The sequence below is a fragment of the Rhineura floridana genome, chromosome 14 (genome assembly GCF_030035675.1).
Source record: "Rhineura floridana isolate rRhiFlo1 chromosome 14, rRhiFlo1.hap2, whole genome shotgun sequence".
NCBI classification, from domain to species: Eukaryota; Metazoa; Chordata; class Lepidosauria; order Squamata; family Rhineuridae; genus Rhineura; species Rhineura floridana.
The window spans coordinates 1,998,507-2,023,936 of NC_084493.1; the positions used below are offsets into that span (position 1 = coordinate 1,998,507).

Below are 25,430 nucleotides of genomic sequence, written 5' to 3' on the forward strand. Positions count from 1 at the left end.
CAGATAGATGTTGCTTGTGGGCTGGATGCTCCATGTGCTTGCAAGTTTCTCACAGCATCCACACAATGCTGTTGGCGTCTAAGTGCCAGCCTGTATCCTCCATACCCCCATTTAATTTGGATTGATCCTTTCCATGGAAATTCTAGTAAGACTTTAAAAAAAAAATCTGTCGCCAATAGCTCACTCACAATATCTGAACAGCCCATTGGTGATATTAAGTCTCACCCTGGAAAGACCGTCTGTGATCCAATAAAAGGCAGAAGAATCTCTGGGGAAACACAAGGAGGGGGTGACCGCGTCACCTGGACACCCTGTAAAAAGTGCATGAAGGAAGCCTGACACTTCCATACCAAATGCCCACCCAGGGCCCCTCCAAATGTCCTGTTCATTGTGCATTCATGATTATTTGTGCTCACGATGATATCAGGACAGTTATACACGATCCCGCTTCAATACTATTTGCATTGGCAAGCGTTTCAGGACAGTCATACGGCTTCATTTCCAATGCATGCCCCATAATTTCCTGCTGATAGCCTTGAACTTCCTGTACCAAAAATGCCTCACTTCTGTTATGCTGTAGCACAAGAGTGCTCCTCCAGAGTCCAGAATGACGTGAGGACAGTCCAGTATAAATTCACCACATAAGCACTATTGTTGTAGCAAGGACAGGTTGCAGAATATATCTGCAAAATAAAACCTATTTTGAAAAGGCCTCCATTTAATTCCTTTCTTGTTTTGAATTCCCCTCGTCTCCCCAAAGGAACTCACTCTGATGCTTTCTACTTACTGAGGTGTCTTCGGAGCAGGATGCAATTATGTTTTCAACAAATGGGTTCCACTTGATGTCAAGTACATTGCCCTGATGGCCACAAACTTTGGGGTAGTTTGGCTCAATCCGGCCAGTCTGTAAAAACAGATCAAGGATCACAGGATTAGCAAGTTTTAACCTTTTCATAATTAAAGTATAAATGTTTTAAGTGTGGCTTGCTATTAACAGAGAGTCATTTGTGAACCAAGAAAGCATTGTGATTTAGAAGCATTATTGTTGTTATTATTGAAGGTAGTCAAAGAATTCCTTTTAAAAATCTCTAATTTGATAATGAGATGAGAATGTAACTTCCACTCTAGAATCCTTAGAGGAGATCTTGTAATATAACAGCACATTGTTTTCCTGAAGTCCTGGCGTGAAAACTTGGCGTCTCAGAAGAAACTGAAAATATTAAGATCACTGGAGAAGTCACTTCAAAAGTTTTAGAAATCTTTGCACAGAAATGTTACAAGCTTAAGAATCTTTGCATGGAAATGTCACCAGCTTAAGTTTCAGAACAGCCTTGCTAGATCAAACCAAAGGTCAGACCAGTCCAACACTGTCTGCAAACACAGCAAAGTGCTATTAACAGAGAGTTATCAGCCACCCTTGTTGTTTGTCCCTAAAGCCTGCCAACTAGAGGTACACTACCTCTGAACATGGAGGTTTTGCCAATAGTTGCCACTAACCATATAGCTTTTATATCTGGTCTATGCCAGCCCTTTCGCAGAGAACTCTCCCTCGGTCTAGAGGCCACGACAGACAGGACAAGTACGTGGGCAGACCTCCCCAGCAGCTCAGGCAATGTCCTGCCTCCAATTGCTGGTGGGCGGCATCCATTGAACGTCAAAACCCCACCTGCAAACTCCCAGGGACACTTTCTTAATCCCTTCTTGCCGTACTCTAAGCCAGCCTTTGCCAGCCTGGTGCCCTCCAGATGCTTTGGACGGACACCAACTCCCGTCAGCCCCAGCACCATGCGGCGAGTGGGAATTGTAGTCCAAAACAGGCTGGCGGAGGCTTCTGAACATGCATTTGCTTTGCCAGCATCCGCACTTCTTCCCATTGTCTTTACTGGCATCTGCAGAGTTGTTGTTGTTGTTGTTGTTATTATTATTATTATTATTATTATTACTAGCATTTATTTGTAGCTTTGCTGTGAAGACAAAATGAGAGGGAGGAAAACCACATATGCCACCTTGGACAAAAGGTGGGATCGAAATGCAATAAATAAATAAATAAAATGTTTAAATAAAATCAAATAGCCACATTAGCAACATACTACAATGAAGGTATTTTAAGAATGGGTCATCTGACTGCAGAGGAAAGTTGGACTGACGCTGATTTCAAAACAAGTCCAAGCCTGATTTAATAAATAAATAAATAAATAAATAAATAAGAGAAGAGAAGAGAGATTTAATACACATTAAACTGGATTATTTGCCTGAATATTAAAATCCAGCTAAATGAATAATGAAAAAAGTATTTCAAAAGGGTAGTTTAAACAAGATTTTCACCAGCAGATGGTGCTCTCAGGCATCCTTAAAGTGGCTCGCACCTTTGAACAGCTGCCATTCCTGTTACAATCAGAAAAAGGCCAGTCATGTTTTCACTGAATCCTGAATTACATTCCTTTGTAGTATTGTTATTGTTGTTGTTGTTGTTGTTTGTTGTTGTTATCTTTAAAAGAGAGGGCAAAAGCAACCTGCAGTTCAAGGTCTGTCAACCTTTCCAAGAAAGCTTCTTTGTAAAACAGATCAGGAGAAAATTATTTCTAAACTGTTGAGTGTATCTAGTACAAAATGCAATCTTTATCTCCGCAAAGATCTTGGATTTCTCACTCGCACCCAACAGGTGATAAACTGCCTACAAGGGTGACCTTTTGAAGCCACCCCATCGAATCGAAGGCAAAATTTAACATCTTTGGAGTCGCAGATCCAAACCCACCTCTGTTCAGTCAGTAAATGGCTGGTTCCCCCACCCCTACCCCCACCCCTCTGCACGACATACTTGAAAATAACCAGGCTCCACTGCTGTCTATCTCACGGGTGAGCCTGGCTTTTTAAGTGCATTATGTGCCCATTCCCTCATCCGTGCACTGCGGCAGGAGTGAGACTGTGCTGAGACCATCAAGGGGCAAGTTTTTCCGCCTACCTTGCCCCAGCCCCCCGCCTGGACCTTATAAGGAGGAGCTGCAGACTGAGAGGTACTGTTGCAGGGGTGAGACTGGGCTGGGACCATCAAGGGGACAATGGGAGAGAGCCTTTACTGAGCCTTCTCACCCAGTTTTTAGATGGATGTAGGAAATGCAAAAACCAGGAAGAGGGGGAAGGTCCTTGTTTTGGCCACTTTTTTCACGGTAGTGCAGCAGAGCCCAGCTGATCAAAGCAGAGATTTAAATAGCTGCCTGCAGCTGGTAGCAGGATGTCTGTTGGCGCTTTTCCTTCTCTGCAGCCTTTGTCCCACCTTTTCACTCCTAAAATGAGGCATTCAAGGTCACACAGGAGGCTAGGGATTAGCCTTCTGCCTCGTGGCCTGCTGTGCCTGGTGCCTCTGGAGTGCAGCCTCGCTCCAAGCCCCAGCCAGGAAGGACCCTCTTTCCTCTTGGAAGACTCTCCTGAAGGACATGGGCAGATGATCTGTGCCTATTCCACAGGTCCCCACAGGTGTAGTGAGCGTTTGCTACTTCGTGCAGAATTCCACTTTCGTTTCAAACAGAATTAAACAAGTTACCAGACTGCAATGTTGCAGGAAGACAAAGCTGGCAATATTTCTGTGACCTTCCCGGCCTCCATTGCCCTCTGGCACTCCTTTCACTAACAAGCTAATAACATGTTATTTTGGGGGGGAGGGGAGACCTAGAATCATAGAGTTGTAAGGAGTCTATAAGGCCATCATGTCCATCCCCCTGTTCAATGCAGGAATCCAACAGGTACCTGTCCAGCTGCCTCTTTAATACCTCCAGTGTTGGAGAGCCCACCATCTCCCTAGGTCATTGGCTCCATTGTGGTACTGCTCTCACAGCTAGGAAGATTTTCCTGATGTGCAGCTGAAATCTGGCTTCCTTCCTGTAACTTGAGCCCATTATTCCATGTCCTGCACTCTGGGACGATCGAGAAGAGATCCCGGCCCTCCTCTGTGTGGCAACCTTTCATGTACTTGAAGAGTGCTATCCTATCTCCCCTCAGTCTTCTCTTCTCAAGGCTAAACATGCCCCTTTCTTTCAGTCTCTCCTTGCAGGCCTTTGTTTCCAGTCCCCTGATCATCCTTGTTGCCCTCCTCTAAACCTGTTCCAGTTTGTCTGCATCCTTTTTGAAGTGCGGAGACCAGTACTAGACACAATACTCAAGATGAGGCTTAACCAATGCCAAATAGAGGAGCACTAATACTTCATGCGATTTGGAAACTATACTTCTGTTTATGCAGCCTAAGACAGCATTTGCCTTTTTTGCAGCCACATGACACTGTTGGCTCATATTCAGCTTGTGATCAACAACATTTCCAAGATCCTTCTCACATGTAGTATTGCTGAGCCAAGTATCCCCCATCTTATAACTGTGCATTTGGTTTCTTTTTCCTAGGTGCAGAACTTTGCACTTATCCCTGTGAAATTTCATTCTGTTGTTTGAAATGGAAGCAAAAAGAGAGAGAGAAAACAAAGCACATGTATTGAATTTTACAAATTGATTCTGGCTACAGAGTGCGGATCGTTTTAGGAATGTAGGAAGCTGCCTGACACCAAGTCATCTAGCTCAGTATTGTCCACACTGGCAGGTAGCGGTCCTTCAGGGTTTCAGGAGGTGACATTCCCAGCCCTACCCGGAGATGCTGGGGATGGAACCTGAAGCCTTCTGCATGCAGAGCAGATGCTGTACCACGGAGCTACAGTCCTTCCTGCACTTTGCTTTCGTTAATGCACATATCTCTACTGCTCCCAGAAAAAGAAGATTGGACCATTGTGTACTTGGATGCTCTGATCCCTGATTGACAAGGCGGGACCGCCTCATTTCCACTTCCTGCAGTACCAACTTGGCAGGGGCAGGGGGAGCCATTGCTGGAAAGCAAACCATTGCTTGGCTGCCAGCCCTGCCACATTATTTTCCATGTGTCCTTTGGGGTCCAATTGCCGCTGCAAAGGGGAGAACTTTTTCCTCTCTCCTGCCTCGTATCAGCAAAAGGAGAGCAAACCCTCACACCCATTTCTTCCCTTCCTCGCTCCCTCCCGTCTGTTGCTCTGTGCTGCTTGTTCCTGGCTTGGAAGCATTATTGCCTCGTCTGGCAGGGGACAGACAGAAGCCGTTGCAAGATGACTTGCAAGATGCAAGATGACTCTCAGCTTCTCCTTCAGCTCCTTGCAGAGAGCAGCAGAATTAAGGCCAACCTAGATGTGAAAGGCTCCTCCAGGCAACCTGTTTACTGAGCATTCAACTTGATTTGTTCCTACAAAGCTCATGCAGAAGATACATTTTATCCCGCCTTTACTGAGCGTTTGTTCTTTGTTTGTGGGGTATTTATTTGTCTTCCTGCTAATCATGTGTTCATCCCACACTTTTCAATAATTTCCCCATCACCTTCCAAGCCGCAAAAAGTCCTTTTAAAAAAGGTGGATTTGTTGCACCTTTTTTGCTCAGTGGGTAATCTCCCCACCCCATGCCCATGGGCCAACCTTTCACAGGACGGGGATGAACCTTTGAAAAGCAAGTTGCCAATTTTTCAAGGAGGCATGATGTAATAGTAATTGGGGACTTCAATTACCTTGATATCTGTTGGGAGACAAATTCTGCCAAACCTGGTCCCTCCAAGAAATTCCTGACTTGTGTTGGAGATGACTTTCTCCTACAGAAAGTGGAGAAGGAACTAGACGATCAGCTATCCTTGACTTGATTCTAACTAATAGAGATGACTTAGTGGATGAAGCGGCAGTTATGGGAACTCTGGGGGAAAGTGATCACATTATACTCGAGTTCTTGATTTACTTTAATGATTATCTGTACTTTTATTTTTTAAGTGGTGCTTTATGTTTTAATATTGTAAAAAAAACCTTAAATTTTTGATATGGCAGTATAGAAATACTTCAATAAATACATAAATAGTAGCCCATTCATCCTGGAGCCTTTGTAGGCAGAGAGATGGCTTTGTTACTTCCCATGCAGATGGCACAGGGATCTCTATGGAGGGACCAGCCACTCCTCCTGAGTTTGTGCATCAGAAACAGCAACCAAATTATCTTGGAAGACAATCTTACTCAGCCACGAGTGATCGCCAACGAATGAAGGATTGCCCCTGAAATAATTGGAACTTGGTGAAGTCTTAGGAAAGGAGAGGAGAATCTGCTTGGGTGCCTAAATGAGGTCCCTAAACTGGGAGTTAGCCATAGCTGACCTATAGCGCAAGCCACCTTTCCACAGGTTGGAAAGATGCTGTTGTTACAACCCTAATAAATATCAGCCCCCCCAAAGATGCCCTTTCTCTATGACATGTTTTCCCTCCACTGTCAGAGGCAGGATGCCTCTGAGTGCCATTTGCTGGGAATCACAAGTGCGGAGTGCCTTGCTGTGGCGCTCAGGTCTTTTTTGTGGGCTTCCCATGATGGACACCTGGTTGGCCACTGTGGGAACAGGATGCTGATCCTGCAGGCAGCCTTTTCTTATGTTCTGATGTTAACTAACCAGAGTTTGGAAAACCACAGTTTCCTGTGTTTGGAAGTAATGGGAAACTGCAGCCCATTAGAACTAGATCGGCTACTGAACTAGATGGGCCCCCTTTGGTCTGATCCAGCAGAGCCCTTCTTATGTTCCACTTCTCTTTTCACATTCTCTTAGGATCAAACCAGCAATGGAAGCAGCCCAATGTCAGCAGGCGACGGAAACTGTGGCTCATGGAACATGTCAGGCTGATTTCCTTGGCACACCCAGGAGGAATCGCTTTAGACTGCTTCATTTAGAACAAGGCCTTCAATTGTAGTGGAGCTACAGAGAAAGAAAGAGGGTGTGCCTTCACCAGCCACTCCCTTTGCCACGTTTCACTCAATTTCTCTGTCTTGCTTTCCTTTACATGCGTTCCTTCCTCTTAATTTCCCCCATTGCTGAATTTGAGCAATTGCACCCACACGTCTCAGAGTACATTTGACTAAAAAAAGAGTGATCTTGACATGGGTTTTTTAAAAGGGGTTGGGCTAGAACCAGGGCAAGTTGGTTTCCCTCAGTTTCCCAATCTTAAATTCAATTCTCCACATTTTCACTTCAGTTTGCAATTTATCACAAAAAATCATCCCCCTTTTTTCTCTTAATACACACATTTTTGCAAAGCAATTTCCCCTAATAACATACAATTTTGTCACCAGTATATGCATTCCTATCTGTACTTTACCCTAATATGGGCATTTTTGTACACATTCCTTGGCTGGAGAGCTGCATTAACAACATTCAGAGAAGTGCAAATGTCAAACAAAGGCTGTTTCAATTCACACATTATTTCGTAAAGTATGGATTAGGTAGGTTTGCCTTTAAATGCCAACTGAATCTAATTTCTCCCCCAAACCTAGTCTCCCTCTGGAGACTTCTCTCTCCAGACCCATTGCAGGAAACGTGACACCTCTTTAGTTAAACACAAGCATGTGCTTGTTTGTTTCAGAGCATTTTTAGCTGACCCGTCATCCACAGATCTCAAGGCGGCTTCCACAGTTTTAAAACCACCGTATATGCCCACATTAAATAAATAAGAGCAGGTCAAGATACAGAGTTAAAACTACCTAGCTGTGGACTAGTGTCTTAAAAAATGCCAGAGCAAATAAAAAGGGCTTAGCCAGACACTGAAATGTCAAAAAAAATGTGTCCGCCTGGTGTACTTCCAGAGGAATGTGTTCCTTAAGTGGGGTGCCACCACAGGGAAAGCCCTTTCATTTAAGAACACCCCAGAGATTATGTGGTCCCTTGTCTTTGTATGATTAGACGCAGCACATTATGTGACAAACCACTGGTCTAATTGCAAGAGGGGAAGGTAGATACGTAGGGTGTGTAAGTGGGAGGGGGGCGAGATTTTGCCTGCTGTGGGAAAAACTACCCTGTTTTTGGAGGCTAGATTCACATGTGCATGTTGGAACGGATGCACCAGAAGCAGCCTTTCGCTCCCGATGCCCATCCCATGTCTGACTGAACCCACAGTTCAGAACAGGCCTTTAGATGTTTTCGGATGTCTGGGACTGATAAGAGTGGTAGCCCCAAGCATCAGGAGGGCACCAAGTTGGTGAAGGCTGACTTAGGGTTGGTGTGTGGGGCTTTTTTTTCTGCTTTAAATGTCTTTCTATTTTTCTCAGATTTGGAGGGGGAGGGAGCGTATGTCAAACATTTTCTGCCTTTGTAGCCTCTTTTTATATAAAGCCCCAGCAGCAATTGGAGGACTGCTCGGATAGAGCTTCATTTTCTCAGCAGCTGTGCTGCAAACACTTGGCCTTTGTTGAATTACAGGAACGGGCTCCAGAAGGAAGAGCCTCCCCCCTTCCCTGCAGGAAAGGTCATGCCCATCCCAGCGCAGTGTCATGGTGTCCCTCCCTGACCCTCCCCAAGGAAAGCCTCTTGGCCAGGCTGACACCGCAGGAGACCCAGGGCGCATCTCGGGAGTAAGAAGCAGCCACAGAGACATGGAACAGGGAACCTGACGGGCAAATGCCAGTGGCACGCTGAGATGACATTCCCAAATTCCCCTCATTTCCTTTTGGAAACAAGCTCGCCTTCCGAGGTGAAGTCCCATTGGGGTGGGGAACCTTAGTGCCGAGGGCCAAATGTGGCCCTCCAAAGCTCTCTGTCTGGCCCTTGGGACATTCCCCGCAGCACACACCCTCTCCCTAGGCCAAGACCTGCGCCAGCCTTGCTTGGCACCCTCATTGAGTGTCTCTGCCTGGCTGGGATGCATCCTTGATGCCTCCTGCATGTCCGGATGGAGGAAAGAGCACCATGTGCGTCGTATGAGGAGCTGGCCCGCGGCACGTTGCTCTGCCCGCTTCTGCCTCCTGCCCTGCCCATGTAGCCCCAGGAGGTTCAGAAAATGGCAAGCAGAATGATCAAGGGGATGGAGCAACCCCTATGGGGGAAAGTTGCAGCATTTGGGGCTTTTTAGCTTAGAAGAAAGGCGAGTCAGAGGCGACATGACAGAAGCGTATAAAATTATGCAGGGCGTGGAGAAAGTGGAGAGAGAGAAGTTTTTCTCCCTCTCACAACACTGGAGCTCGTGGACATCTGATGAAGCGGAATGCTGGAAGATTCAGGACTGTCAAAAGAAAAGGCTTCTTCATGCAGTGCAGAGTTAAACTATGGAACTTGCCCCCACAAGAGGCAGTGGCTGGCCTCCAACTTGGATGGATTTCAAAAAGGATTAGGCACGGACAGAGGCGGTATGCTTCCAAATGCCTGTTACTGGAAATCACAGGAGGGGAGACAGTTGCTCTTGCACTCAGGTCCTGCTTGCGGGCTTCCCATTATGGGCATCTGGTTGGCCACTGTGAGAACAGGATGCCAAACTAGATGGGTCGGATCCAGCTTCAGGGCTCTGCTTACATTCTTAAGGTTGCCAAGAAGGAAATGCAGGCCTCAGGCTGAAGAAAGATCCCCAGCCCTGAGCCATGGGATGGCAGTTCACCCCCTTCCCCATGGGGGAAGCTGATCAAACATAGAGGCACTGGACTGGATAACATCCAGATCCCACAAAACTGCCGTTTGTAGCTTGCTATAATTCCAGTCAATGCCAGCTCTATCTGTCTGTCTGTCTGTCTGTCTGTCTGTCTGTCTATCTATCTATCTATCTATCTATCTATCTATCTATCTATCTATCTATCTATCTATCTATCTATCTATCTATCTATCTATCTATCTAATCTGATTTATATATGCAACCTGTCCTGTAAGATCAAGGAGGCATATATGGTTCTCCACTTCCCCGTTTTATCCTCACAACAACCTTGTGAGGTAGGCTAGGCCGAGAGGCAGTGACTGGCCCAAGGTCACCCAGCAAGCTTTGTGGCTGAGTGGGGGTGTGAACCCTGCTCCCCCAGGTCCTAGTCTGACACTCTAACCACTGCACCACACAGACTGTGCACTGACTCTTTGTGGTCTAGGAAACCTCTATGAGTCCTCTTCCTTCACGAGTCTCCCTCCTCACTGCCATTATTCACCTGCCGCTGCTCTCCCTCCTCTTCCTCCTTATTGCTGCCGCCTGCTTGCTCACCAGGCAAAGAGCCAAAGGGCAAGCAGGAAGGCAGTGACATCTTCCGCTCCTTCTCACCTCCACCTTTGTCTGAAAAAGAGCCAGAGGCGGGGAGGGGAGCAGGTTGCCGTGGTGAAGAGGAGCAGCAGGTCCGGGGGGGGGGCTGCTGGGGAATGGACCCTTTGAGGATGCCCAAACTGGCTGACCCTTGGTGCCGGCCCCCAATACCAACCTTCTACTACTAGCTGCACAGGAGGTAACTGCCGACTGCTCCTCATGAAGAGACTTATTACAACACAGACGAGATTGGAAGTGTTACCTATCTCTATTTTTAGCTTTAAAAGACCCCAACACCTGTTTCTGTTTTGGTGTGTGTGTGATGCTTAGCCAGGCCCACAAGAGTCTTGCTTCTCAGAAGGAGCACCCAGCTTATCCCACAGAGCTCAGTTGCTCTCAGCAGCAGTCAGAAGCTTGAATTGCATGGTGGGGTTTTTTTGCAGGGGGGGGTTAAATCATGCAAATTCAAGAGGATCCATGCTGGATCTGGCTTTTACGCAGGTCCTTTGGGAAAGCAACATGTGCAAGCGCTTTCTTCCTTTCAGGCTGAGAAGAGAATGTGACCTGGGGGGGGGGGAGTGAGAAGGAACTGGGTGTGTGTGTGCCCACAGCACTCTCTCCAAAATCCAAATGTGCCCACAAGCCCAAAAAAGTTGGTGACCCCTGTAAAGCGTGCTAATGCTCCCCACATGGCTTGCAACCCAATGCTTCATTATGTTAATTATTATCATTACATCTCTACAGCAATGGTTTGTCCAACACCTTGAACACAGGCTAGGGCTTCTCTGACGAGGAGGAGACTAAAACTGTTGAATATAAAATGCCACCACTGAACAGCCAGGATTTCTTTCTCTCTTTCTTTCCACAGTGACAACCGTTCTGGGTACCCATTTCATACTTCTAAATTTTAAACGCTGCTATGGAAACCGAGGTGTGGAGGGAGGGGAAGAGACAGTATCTTTGGCATCACTTGGCACAGAGAAACTGTACCTTGCAAAGTAGTTAAAACAACCTTCCTCTATTACCTGGATGGCAACTTGACAGAAAGAGGCTCTTGCATAAAGAATTATGGTTGAAAATGCACACCTTCCTCCCATTCCTGGCCCTGGGCCCCTTGCGTGGGTTTGCTCACATCACTCTAATGGATCTTCACTCATCAGTCATCCTGCCTACATACTCTGGGCAGACCCTGTCCTATTTTGCATGCTGCTGCCTAAAATATTTTAATTTGCAGAACGTTTCTCTGTCTGGTTGCCTTCCCTCTCACAACGACCTCTTAAGCTGCCCTCAGTCTGTTTTTCTAAAGAAGAATTGCTGTCCCTTTCAGGCTACATGGCTGTGTGGAGTGACTTGCTCTGGGTTCTTTGGTCTTCTGGCGTAGGGGGTCCATTCACACCCTCAACTTTGCTTTTATAAGCAGAAGGACAAGGAACCCCTGATGTCTGAATGTGCACACAAGCCAGCATGTCTTAAAGGGAGGTAGAGATACGGAACATTCTAGATCAGAACTGTTATGCTGGTGCACCAAATTTGACTCAGTTTGTAGCAAATATAATCCCATCTGGATGTGTTATTAATAGCCCTGCCTACACACACTAAAACAGGACGGAAGAGGTCAAACACTCTGCAGATAGTGCATATATATAATTGCAGATTTGGGCACTCCTTTCAGAACTCGCCAGGGCTCCAAAACACTGATTCCAAGACCAGAATTTGCCAGATGATTAAGACATTTTGGGTATGTGGGCAAAGCTCTATATCAAGGCGTCCCTGAAAAGAGGGGGTGAAGATTTTGATCCGAGGCAAGTAGCAGGCATGTTTAAGCTGTTAGGATACACACCAGGAATGCAGGAAACGGCTTTATGTGGAGTCTGGTGCATCCAGCTAAGTAAAGTCTAGACTGACTGGCAGTGGCTGTGCAGCATTTCAGACAGAGGACACTCCCAGGACTGGACCTGGGGCCTTCAGGTTGCAACAGCCCTTCCTCACTCCTCCTCTCCACCACAATGACACAAAATTAGGCTGTGTACATGCACCATACACTTAAAGCACATTTAAAGTGCGTTCCGCACACAGCCAAGAATCCTGGGAACTGCAGTTTACCCCTCACAGAGCTACAATTCCAAGCACCCATAACAATCTACAGGTCCCAGGACTCTTTTGTGGAAGTCATGTGCTTTAAATGCATGGTGCGTATGCAGCCTTAGCTTGCCTCAAGCCAGGAACACAGTATAAATGCAAAGCAGTGTCCTCTCCAGTGACTCAGCTGGGCAGAAATAGATGCTTTCCACCATTAGCTTTTCATAGCATTAATCAAAAACTAAAAATGCAAGCATGAAACAATCAAAGCAACAAATGCATAAAGGAAGGCCTCACAATAAGTGACCGTGACTTTTTAGCTGCACATAGCCTCTGTTGACTTGCTGTCTGCTACTGGTGAAGTGTTTATGAGCCTTCCTTAAACACTGCTCCAGAACCCCAAATGGGGCATTGCCGCCCTGGGCTCCTGCTGGGAGGAAGGGAGGGATAGAAATAAAATAATTAATAAAGAAAGAATAGTCTGCAACCAGACTCTGCATTGGGGCAACAAGTTGCACAATGAACCAAATGGTTTGTGATTCCCAGTTTTTAAAAGTAGAAATTAAGGGCCAAATATGATTGACTCCTTTGTGCTTTGATCCCCATGCAGAGTGGCTAAATGAGCCCAGTGCGATGTCATTTCCTTCTACGTGTACAAATATTCAGAGATACTTCCTCAGTGTGCCCAAATAGTTGCCTTTATGAATCCAGTCCACATCCCTACCCCAAAGGTGATATTAGCAAGTATGGTAAAATGCATTTCAGCTCACAGAAAACTGGGAGTGGGTGGGTTATTGTTAACGGTTACTTTTTGGTTTGCACTCTGCCGATGCTCTGGAGCTAGTTCACTTAACACCAAACTCCAAGCAAGTTTCATGTGACTTCACCTCAGCCAGCAGCACCAACTGGAGGTCTCATAATTTGATAAATCATTGTGGCCATCATTCCCAAGTGCTACAAGCTAGGAATCTAGAAAGAATCTACCAAAATCTTCCAGCAGAATAGAGGTGAAGTCAGTTGATAGCAGGGAGAGATATGCCCACTTCTGAAATGCACACCATTCAGGACAGGGATGTCACAATACACAGCAGGAATTCCTAAGGATGCATAGAAGTACCTAGGTGAGTGCATGGGAGGGCGCTGGGCACTCAGGCCCCCAATCCCTGGGCATGGTCTAGCAGCCAAGGTAAATTTGCCCATGCACTATAAGATCATCTTGGGGAGAATATAGGAAACAGGAGAACAGGAGCATTTTATTTTAAGTTTTTGTTGCATTTATTTTTCCATCTTTGCTCATGATCTCATGAAATATAATCATTTTGCTCATTTATTTGGTAGTTTTAGTAGAAGCACATACTAGCACTTTTATCCTTTTAAAAAATATCTGATGTGTGGTGTTCCATTGTTTTACATGCCGATTTACTTACTAGGTGTTTTCCTGCAAAAAAAGGGCAAAAAGCTCTCCTGGGTTGAAACTGTTCTAGCCCAGTAGCCCAGAGGGATTTCCACAGAATTGGATCCTTTGCCTAAAGTTAGGTGGAAAAGATATCCCAGCGAAATTATCCAGAGGGATCTCAACGACACCATCATCTCTAAGGGGAGGTTAAACAACCAGAGGCTGTTGCTTTGGCTTCTGATGGTGGCAGTGAAACTAACAAGTTCTATCAGCAGCAGAGAGGGCACGGGACCGAGAGTAAATGGGAAATCACACTCATGGAGAACTAGTAACTTGAGGCAGGGCAGAGCAGGTGGGGCAGGAAATGAAACAGCCATGGCAGGGAAGAGAAAAGCTGGGTGGCATAGGAGCCCTCCGGGAGGACCCTTCCCTACGGCCCTCTCAAACTTGGCACAGTTCTCCCCCCCCCCCCGGCCAGCTTTCCTAAGCATAAAGGCCTGTTTCATTTCCCCAAATAACTCCCCAGATGAATCTCTTCCTAAGTTGCCTTCTTTAATTGAACTGACTACAGATGGAGGGAAGTACAATCAGTGTGTTAATTGTGAGGCACAGCGCGGTTCTTATTAATATTCCAAAACCAAGAAAATGTATCTGAGCTGTGGCTGAGAGCTGCTCCCCTTGTCCTTTTGCCACTGAATCTCAACTCCAGAGTTATTAACACCACCCAGACAAATTCTGCCCCCCCCAGCACTTCAGCATCTTTTGTTGTTAACTCCTTGCTGTTAGAACAAAGCATCCATCCTGATAATCAGGAGATCCCACACCTTTGGGCTAGTAAGGAACATGATGCACATTTTATCAGATCCTAAAAACTCTCCTATTTCTACAGATAAAGCTGGCTATTTAATGGACATTCATTCTGATTTGTTTGCAGGGAGGTCAGATGATGTTGCATCAAAGCAAGCATCATCCCACACGTTCCAGTGGATTTTCTTGTCACTTTCCTTATCGCAACAAGTCCATGGGGGCATGGGGAGAGCGGATTTGTTGCGCAAGGCCTCCCGGTCAACTATAATTTTGCAACCTGAATGTACCAATATGTTATTGAATCCCCAAAATAGTGACAGTCTGGAAGCCCTCTCAGAAACCCTCACCAATCTCCTCCAGAGATCTAGCCAATAGGTTCATGATCTACTTTCTCTCTATCCTTGTCACTGGCCAGGCTGGTATTCAGGAACTGGCAGTCTCTTGCAGATCACATATTCTCTCCCAGATTTCTCATGCGGCTCTCCTCCTGCCCACTTTTTTTGTAGCTGGCTTGCAGCGTGCTGAGTGGGAGGATTTTTGGCTTCTTGTAAGAACAGGGAAGCAGGTTTTTATCACATGTAGCTAAGATTTCTGATCTGCCAGCAGGGGAACATATGTCCCCCGAGAGAATGCAATGTACTGGATGGTGGGTGAAAGTCATTTTAATAAAAGCCAGCAAGAATAGAACGCCAAGGATGTGAAGACTCCTGAGTTGAAGCTGCTCCTCTGGGTAGTTTCTAGGCTACCTTAATTTATTTCTGCTAAATATAGAAGCATATTAATTAGGGGGCTGTTCATTTCAAAAGACTCCAGCTGATTGCAAAGAAACGAATCCGATCCTGTTTTGTTCTAACCAACCCACCCGTTACTTATGGAAATGCATCAAGGCGAGCCCCCAGTCTGACCCACCTGCAGGGACCAAGAAAGCTGCCTATGCCAAGTCAGACCCACTGGCCCATCTAGCTCACCACTCCCTACACTGACTGGCAGCGTTGGTTCAGGTTTTGAGGCAGGGGACGGTCCTAACCCTACCCAGAGATACCAGGGATGGAATCGGAGACTTTCTTCATATAAAGCAACCATTAAGCTATGGCCCTTCTCCAAGGGACTTCAGCAACCCCATTCCCTCCAACATTTCACAAATTTATTTATTTATTTATTTAAAATATTTCTCTCCTGTCCTTCTACCCCGAAACAGGGCACTCAGGGCGGCTTCAATAAAATTGCCTCTCCCGACACAAACCCACCCGTACACTAAGCTCAACATCAAAGACCCTCCTCCGAGTGCCTACTTTGAGGGAAGCTCAGAGGATGCAACAAGGGAGAGGGCCTTCTCAGTGGTGGCCCCCAAATTATGGAATTATCTTCTTGACGAGGTGTGCCTGGCGCCAACACTGTTATCTTTTCAGCACCACGTCAAGACTTTCCTCTTCTCCCAGGCATTTTAACATGTGTTTTTTATATTGCTTTTTAAAAATGTGTTTTTAAATTTGTATATTTGTTTTTAATGTTTTTAATTGTTGTAAACCGCCCAGAGAGCTTTGGCTGTGGGGTGGTGTACAAATGCAATAAATAAATAAATAAATCACCCAAGATGACAGTAGGGATAGCCCTAAAGGGGCAACGCCCCCGCTGCCATCTTGGTTGGTGGCAGGCATGCGTGTGCAGCGCACACTGATGTGAGAGGTAGATGGAGCAGATGGGTGGGCAGGCCTATTCAAGCCCCACACTGCCAGTGTCGTGAGGGAGTGTTGGGTGTACAGTGCTGAGGGCCTGGTATGGGCTGTGGTTCAGGTGCCCAGTCACGCCTGGCGCTGACCCTGGCTCGCACCATCCAGACTCAAGTGTGTCATGAGTTTACGGTGGAAATTAAAAGTTCATGCACACCGGAGGCTCCAGATGTCAAAAGGGGCCTCAGTGATGGAAGGCATCAGCCTTCCCTAGCCTGGTGGGCCACAGTTCCCATCAGCCCCAGCCAGCATGGCTGATTTAAAGTAACACATTCGCTCCACAATGTGTTAGGTGGTCATTCAGATGATTTCAAAATCAAACAGTTGCTGACCAAGGTAGCCACCCTTATTACCTACAGGGTAGCTTTATACACACTAGCAGTGAGAAAGTTATGGACTACATTTTTTGACCAGAAACCATGTTGACCGCCAGGGGGATTTTTTAAAGTCTAAATTATTTAGGGGAAGCCTTTACCATTTTAAGTTTTGACAACTTGCATTTCTGAAATGTTATGTGTTTAACTCAGACTGCCTCCAGACTGCCGATGTTTTGTGGGAGTGATTCAGAAGCGTGGCGGCTCTTGGCTCCATGTCAACGAGGCAGTGGAATCTGCTGAAGCACCTTGGAGAGGTCCTTGAAACTTCAGACTAAAACCTGGAGCGGATTCAACTGCACCGCTAACATGGAGCCACCACCTGCCACTGGTTCAGAAACATACCAGAACTTTGGGTTTGCACTTTTAAAGTGAGTTAAAATACTCTGTTGCCCTGGTGCAAGAAATCCACTTTTAAAAAACCTGCATTTTTTGCTGTTTGGAAAATGATGGCAAAATGCAGGATGAAGGATGTCTAAACACCCCAAAAACAAATCAGGATGAATGCAGATTGAATGCTCATTGTTGTATAACTGCCCTGAAAAAAAATCAGAACAAATGCTCAATAAAGACTGGATGTAATCTAGCCTCCATGTAAGCTTTGTGCAAAGCAAAATCGAACCTCCATGTAAGCTAAAATCTAACCATGTAAGCTTTGTGCACGCAAATCAGGATGAATGATGAATACACAGGTCACTCGGAGGCAGCGATGGAAAGATTTGTCAGTTTAGTCTTCTCAGCTTCTCCTCTTTCCGGTCTCACATTCACTTCTTCATGTTTCTACAAATGTTTGCAATTTCTTTTTTAAAAAGTCATCATGAAAATTTGTCAGCATTTTAGGGCAAACTTATCCTAATAAATACATTTTTGTATGCAGAGTAGATGAATATACATATTTTTGCAAGCAATTTCTCCTAATATAAAGTATGTTTACTAATATATTCATTTTATGCACATTTCCCATTAACAGATGCATTTTTGTAAACATTGCTTGGTTGGAGAACTGCATTGGAAAATTTGGACAAGTGCAAATTTCAAAGGATGGCTGCGTTTCTGTTCTCATGTTGTTTCAGAAATTTGATACATTTCATAAATTCAGCTTTAAATGCCCATTGCATTTCTACCCCATCCCTGCCTGAGGGGCTCTTACTCTTGGATTGTCTTCTTCTTCTTTGGTGAGTTAGGATGTGTACACATTGCTGCTTTAATGTGCAGCTAGATCATTCTTTTTCTCAATTTGTACTGAAGCTGGTTTAGGGGGAAATGCATCAAAACAAGGCATTTCATAAGGAACAACAGGATATATATGGATTGTGGGTAGTGTTGTGCATATACCACTTCCCATACCAGTGGTGGGAGTGAACTGGATGTAGAATAAATGGGAATGTGTACATGGCCTTAAATTGTGATGGCCACTGGCTTTAATAATAAAAACCAGACTGACTGACCGACTAGCTCAGCCTTTCCCAACCAGTGTGCCTCCAGATGTTGTTGGACCACAACTCCCATCAGCCTCAGCCATTGGCAATGCTGGCTGAGACTGATGGGAGTTGTGGTTCAACAACATCTGGAGGCACACCGGTTGGGAAAGGCTGGACTAGCTGATACAACTAATGCAGTGGCAAAGATTTAAGGTGCTTCCAGACTGGGGCTTCATACGGCAAACACGTCATTCAGGTATCACAAAGAGGTTGTTGGAAACAGCTTTTTTTAACATTGGATTCTCCACAGCAAGGATAAATCCTGATTAAATAGGGGAAAATGCAGGATGGCATTTTGATGCTGGCAGTGTTGAATGGATGCTGCAAAACACTTGCAAAGCTTGGTGTGAACTGCACAGATCCCACAACAAACATCCTGCTGGGAACAGCCACAGGGCCATCCAATTGCCTCTCCTGGGCTCCAGCATGAGCTGCCAGACACATGAGAAAATGTTTTGTACAAAACAAGGAAGAGAGCAAAGCGTCTGAAGCTGGGGGTGTTTGGAGGGTGGGGCTTTCACCAGGACAGAAGCCTGGAAAATGTCCTAGGGCACTTCCAGACAATCACCACTTTCAGGTGATATGCAGTCACATACCAGAAAATTCAAGTGGCACAATTAAAAGCTGATTTGATGTTCTTGCACAACAAGCCTGTCCCTCCCTCTCCCTTCCCCCAAATCAGACCTTTTTGCAATAAGGAAAATGACGGGAAAATGACCTGGAAAGTGTAGAATAACACATGTTTGATTTAATGTCATATAAGTTCCCTGCAAACAAATCAGAATGAAAGATTAATAAGCAGACGTCACCCAGCCTTCTTGCAAATCTTGTGTAAACAAGTCAGGGTGACTGTTCAATAAAGAGGTCATCTGGAAATGACCTAAGTCGTGGCTGAAGTGGGACAGTTAGAGGATTTAAAAAAAAAAAAACCTGCACTGGAGAACATGCCCTCCAGATCTTCATTTGGCCATTTATATATCCAGACCAGCCATTGGAGTCAGACTGGATTATCAGCTCTAGGCTTAGGGATCTCTCTCTCTCTCTCTCTCTCTCTCTCTCACACACACACACACACACACACACGGATTATGGATAAGTATAGTTCCAATTCAAAGCATCAATCTCTCCTTCACAGAATGCATGGAGACAGGCAGCACTTTTACATGGGAAGGGAATCAAGTCCGATTGCAACCAAGTTCATCTGTCCTCCTGGCTGCAGGCCACACCCTGACCTCTGCTAACTGCTGCTTCAAATATTGTGAACAAGTCACCTGTTGCCTGAGAGCCTTGGGCCATAAATGAACGTGACTGACAGATGCCCCTGCATCCTCCCCCAGGCCCATTTCCGGAAAGTCACTTAAAATGCTTAGTGCTTAAATTTTTATGACCCAGACATTCACGTTTAATGTTTAAAATTCACATAAGCATCTTAGGGAAATCCCACAGAGGAAAGTCAGCATGTGCAATTATTTGCAGGGAAAAGTAGGGATGCAACCCCCTCCCCTTCCAGATGCTCTGTCTTCAAGATACTGGTCCCAGTTTTCACAAGGAGAAAGATTCTCTGCCTGAGTTACTGTTGGCATTAGCTGGAGCATGTAAGACAAAACAAAGAAAATGTCCCCCAAGTGGAACTGGACCGAACAAAGGCTTGTAATAACAACAACTGCAACAGCAGCAACAACAACAACAAGCACCAGAATACTACAAACAAAGAGTCACTTACTTGTTCCAGTGGAATGACAAGAAAGGAGCCCCCACCAGCACTTTCTGTTACTATGGCAAGGAATTTCACATTCACTGCACAGAAATGGTTGTCATGGACGTTCTTGGTGATTGGAATCCCATCGAAGCAGTGTTCTCGGCTGGCCACTTTGCCATAGACATTTCGAAACTTGGAGCTGCGATACTGCGGCCGCCATGACATCTGCCAGGTAAACACACAGAGGGTGGTGGTTGTTTTTAAGCAATGCCACCTTCTACAAATGACATCTTAGGCTCCTACACTTAATGCGCTGGTTTTAAATGTGGTTTTATCCTGTTGTACACCGCCCTGAGAGCCTGTTGCTAAAGGGCGGTTTAAAAGTGCAATAAATAAATAAATGCAAAAAGGCCACAAAGGAAATTCAAAAAGATACATCAGAAGATGGCACCTTGTGCTCTTGTGCAACTGGCCATCCTAAATAATACCAGGAGAAAACCCTGATGGATTAGACCAAGGGCTTCATGGGAGTCACATCCCTTCATGGGCAACCTTCCTGGAAGAGCATGCCAGACCGAAAGGTGGGCCTGACTAGATGCAATAAGTGGGTAGAGCAACAGATATGACTCTTACCTTTGTACAGTCATCTGCATTCCAGCCATACAAAAGCCAAAGGTTGCTACACTCACCCACCCATCTCTGCATCCCCCCTCCAGGAAAGCCAGGGGAATGATCTCAGTTCAAGGACACAACCGGGCACAAACTCCAGCTAGGCACAAACACTGCAGGAATCTGCGGTGCTGGGCCTGTGAGGGGCATGACCTGGGGAGAGGACCAAGGGCCAGTCAGAGAGTTCTGGAGGGCAGCATTCAGCCCTTGGGGCCCAAGGTTCCCAACCACTGATCTGTTTCATCCAGTGTCAGCCAGATCCCGCAGGGTCGGAAGCTAGCCTTTTTGAAGGATAACTATACTTCACATCCTGCTGAAATTCATAGCCCAGCTGCCCGTCCACAGTGCAAGCCCAAGAACAACAGTCCCAGCAGAAACATCGATGGCCAAAGTTTACTTTTGTTTCAGGCAAATATGTCAAAACACATCAGTGGGAGAAAAACCTCAGAGATTCCTAAGAGACCCACCACAACAAAGGAAAGGAAAGCAAAATAACAAACGTAAAAATTTATACACAAACATCAAAAAAGGGTGTGTGTGTCAGTATTATACATTGTTGGGAAATCTCTTTCTCTCTCAGAGATGAATGTAATTGTCAAATACATCTGTAGGTTGTTTATGGGCATACATAGACGTGCATAGATAGAAAGACAGCCATTGCCCCTTTACTGTTTGGCTGCAATTCTGAAATAAATAATCACAAAAGAAGAAGAAAACAGGAACGATTTCTTCCGTTGGCCTGTGGCGTCACCAGTGGTTGTAGGAGCGGGAGGCACACAGATATTTATTTATTCAGAAATGCATATCCCACTTTTCTTTAAAAAACAAAACTCAAAGCAGCTTACAAAAAAGTGAACAAAATATAAATAACACAGGAAATAAAATAACAACTAAAATTCCAGACTTAAAAGCAAGAGTAGGATAAAACAACTCAGCTTCAAAGCTAGGAGGCAGAACTTCAACAGCTCTTAAACAAAGCTCTGAGCAGCTTGTGTGAACCTTCAGTGAGAGGGGGCCACCCAACCCTCTCGGGTGAAGCCATTCAACAGGCCAGCAGCCAGAGCACAGGAGACCCCGTCTTAGGTCCCAACCAATTATAATTTAGTGGGATGCCTAGCAGGGTTTCCAGCACTGAACGCAGGCAGGGTTATACGGGAGGTGGAGGGCCTTCACATCCCCAACTGTTTATGGCTTTGGAGGTAAGAACCAGCACTTTGAATTCTGCCTGGAAACTGACTGGAATCTAGCACAGATGGAATGGAACAACACCAGAGCGATGCAATGGATAAAGTGGGCTCCAGAAACCAGCCAGGTTGTAGCATTTTGCACCAACTTCCCCAACACATTTCAAAGAAAACCTCATGTAGGGAACATTACAGCAATCGAATCTGGATGCGAGCGGAGCATGTGTGAGAGTGGCCAGATCTGTTTCACACGATGACACCCTTAAAACAGCCACCTGCAACCTGATGCCCTTCAGGTGGTTCTATGGCCATCCTGGCTGGGGCTGATGGGTGCTCGAGCCCAAAGCATCTGGGGGGCACAGGGTTGGGGAAGACAGCCAAGTACAAAGCCTCGATTTTGCATTCAGGATGGCCATGTTAGGCAGCCAGCCAAAGCACCCACTTGATCTACACAGCTGATTGCAAGGGGGCTGTGACTGACTCCCTCTTTTTTCTTTTATCTCTCTGTCTCATGCACACACACAAACACAGCCGAGCTCTCTATACCAGATTCCCATTCTGAAGAGCGGAAGCCATCCATAATGAGCCCCTGTGAATTTGTCAGACCAGGGAGAGGGGCCAGGGCTGGGGGCTGGGCCACCTTCCTTGTTCCTCTGTATTTCCTGTAAACAACTCCAAAGCGTCTGTTCCTGACATAGCTGGGAAATGCAAGTGTAGTGCTGCAGCTGGATGTTACTTTTGCAACGGTTTCCCTAGAAGGCTGCCTGGTATGGCAGAAACAGCAGGAGATGGGACTGCCTGTAGGCAGGGGCGGGCGGAGGAGGGCTCTTTGCGCTGGTCTTTTTCCCTAGATGAATGGCTCTTTTAGGGGCCAAGAGGAAGAAAGTTCACACTGCACAAAAAGGGTTCTTGGTGTCATGTGAGAGTCTCAAGACAGAGGCTCTCACACATCAAGCCAGCAATTTCTAGGACTCTTTGGGGACTGACTCACAATTCCCCCCATGCAAAAACAAACCACAGAGAGGAAGGACAGTCTCTCTCCAAGAAAGGCTGTGTGCAAAGTTACACAATGGGTGTGCCTTCAAGGGTTGCAGCTGCATCATGCAATCCCAAATAGGCAGTATCATAAGGTACAGAATTCAGCATTTTATTTTATTTTTAAAAAGCAAGGTTCTAGTCCTTAAGGGTGAAGAGGTAAACATTCCAGCACTGTCTGCCCAAAGCTCAGAAGATAGAGGAAGTCCCCCTGTGGCAGGCATCAATGGGGCTTCAGTTCCTTGCCAAGACTCCAGGAGGCAGAATTATCGAGGCAAAACAAGTTCTGTACAAATATACTTAATTCATGAAATACATTGGGTTTGCCATTTTTAGCTTTCCTCAAAATTTACAAAATCTTGGCAACAGCAACAACAAAAGGATTTTTGTTGGAGTTCAGATTACACATTGTTTAGCACCCATGACAGAGGACAGTCATTATACTTTAATCACTTTTTAATATTACTTTTCAGGAGATGTTCGGCACTTTCAAAATAATGATGATCAACATGGAGCTTAAACAACAGGGTCTTGTGACACCGTAAAGGCTAGCAAATTTATTACGGAAGGGAGCTAAGACCAGCTCTATTTTTTAAAATTCATCTATTAATTTTCAAAATAAACATAACCAATAAAATATCATAACATAATACACTATGTGGATCATAATCAAATTGCTTATACAGATTACATTTTGATTACCCATAGTAAATTATTAACACAATTTTCTTTCTCACATTAATACTCTTTCTTTTTAGACCAGCTCTTTACATTGCAACGCTTCAAAGCAGCTCAGGGCACTTCCAGAGGGGTGCTTATTGTGGGATGAGTGTGCCCCATGGATGCAGGTTTGGTTTTTTTTGCAGTGTCCACAAGATGTCGTTGGCATCAAAATAACAACCTGTATCGCCCCCCCTTTAATCTGGATTTCCCCTTTCTGGGGAAAATCCAATAAGTATATATATATATAAACCCTGATTCCCATCACACCCATTTGCAACAGCTGAACGATACTGTAAAATATTAAGCCCACAAAGTCTTTCAGGTGCAGACTTCCACGCCTTGTGTATTCATTTAATCTGGATATGCAGAAGCATATGATTTCTGAACCTTCAGTTTGAGAAGCCCTGCAAGGGGGTGCAGACTGGATTCTCTTTTTCCAAACGTATGTCACTCTCCTGATGAAGCCAATAAAGAAAGGTTTGGCTGAATTAACAATACTATAAGAGAGCAGAGTCAGTTCTAAGCCAGGATGATATTTACCATTTTTATACACTATTTTGTCTCAGGGCGGGCTTAACTGCATGTCAATGATCTTAAGTCCATTGTAGTGTAATTCCATTTATCACATGAATTTGCTGAATCCAGCCTTGTGAATGGCGCAATCTGAGCCTGCATTATCCACATTCAGAAAAATTATAATATCAAAAGCCATTCCCTTGCTTTCCTCCTTTCCCTTGCATATGAAGTAGCTTCAATTTTGTCAGCCTGTTTTGTTCAGCTTTTAATGCTCCAAGATCTGAGCTGACTCACAAATATGCCAGCTCTTTGGTGGCAGGAATCAAGTTTCTAAAACTAACAAGATGGTGGAGGGACCCTTTCAAGAAGAGGCAGATAGCAATGCATCACAAGATATTTCAATGACCACTTCCATCCAAGTAAACTTGGGGGGGGGAGAGTACATGTGCATGTGCTGGGGGGGCACTGTGTTAAGTGGACTGTTGCCCAAGGAGTTATAGAAGTATTTGACTTCAGTTCAACAGTCCTCTTCTTTACAGTGAATTGGAAAGAACAGATAAAGGCATATTTCAGAACAATTGTTACCATGGTCAGGCATCTGTTGAGGGCCTGCACCCCAACAGGGGGCCACTGACAAGAGGCCCCTGGGCCTGCTGCAGTGAGGAGGTAGATCCACTGAGGGAGGGGAGGCAATGGAGGGTGTCTTTCCCAAAGGCCCTCCCAAACTTGGAGTGGATGTGTTCCCATTGTGAGAACAGGATGCTGGACTAGTTGGGCCACTGGCCTGATCCAGCAGGCTCTTCTTATGACCTCAGGGCCTAGCAGCAGCCAAGACACCAAGTCAGAGGCTGCAGGGTCACTGGCTCAGAAGCCAGACCAGGTTCCTCACTGTGATGCTGATGTTGGTGACCAGGGAGCAACCAAATCTAAGGCTGGTGGGCGGGAGCCCCCTGGACCAGATCCCACAGCACTAGGACCAGAGCCAGGACCCTCACAGGCACCTTCCCCTGGGCCTGTGGAACTGAGTGCCTCCCAATCCATTTCACTGGTCCGACAGGTGGAGGAGCACAAAAGAAACGCCCTCCTGAAGGCCAGAGGGCTGGCCCTTTACGGATTGAAGGGGGTGGAGTTTAAGACAGGTGGGATGAAGGCCCACCTCTAAGCTTTGTTGGAGCAAGTTGCTCACTTGGAGCTCTCCATGGTGCTGAAAGGCCTGCCTGCATGGCAACAACCCTGGAGCCTAGACTGGCCCTCCCTTCACCATCAAGACATAAGCTATTTGTCATGGGGGGAGGGTCCTTCAGTGATGTCCACAAGGTGCTTTGGTAACTTTATCCAAACTATCATGCAAAACTTCTACACCCCCAAGGGGAATGGTCAAGGCTTCGTCCAGGACACACACACAAGAACATAAGAAGAGCCTGTTGGATCAGGCCAGCAGCTCATCTAGTTCACTCTCCTGTTCTCACAGGGGCCAACCAGATGCCCACTATGGGAATCCCACAAGCAGGAGCCGAGTGCAAGAGCACTCTCCCTGCCTGCAGTTTCAAGCAACTGGTTTGTGCCTCACCACTCACCTATCATGCCTAGCCCTGACCTCATGCCAGGCATGATGTCTTCCAAGAAAGAGACAGACACTCCACAGGCCAAGGACCTTGAGGAGCAGGCAGAGCC

The 25,430-nt window shown here is 45.9% G+C and overlaps 1 protein-coding gene across 3 annotated transcripts in view; it reads right to left on the reverse strand.

The window, feature by feature from the left end:
• Positions 1-25,430, reverse strand: part of CORO2B (coronin 2B) — a 72,416-nt gene that overhangs the window by 20,521 nt on the left and 26,465 nt on the right. Inside the window, exons 2-4 of one of the 3 annotated variants that reach the window (XM_061594847.1) lie at positions 19,654-19,854; positions 5,564-5,644; positions 788-904 (exon numbers count right to left, since the gene is read on the reverse strand). In XM_061594847.1, the coding sequence (XP_061450831.1) occupies positions 788-904; positions 5,564-5,644; positions 19,654-19,854 (399 nt within the window). Of the gene's footprint in view, positions 1-787; positions 905-2,962; positions 3,072-5,563; positions 5,645-19,653; positions 19,855-25,430 lie in introns of those variants that run through there. The other 2 variants (XM_061594848.1, XM_061594849.1) reach the window with 2 other exon arrangements.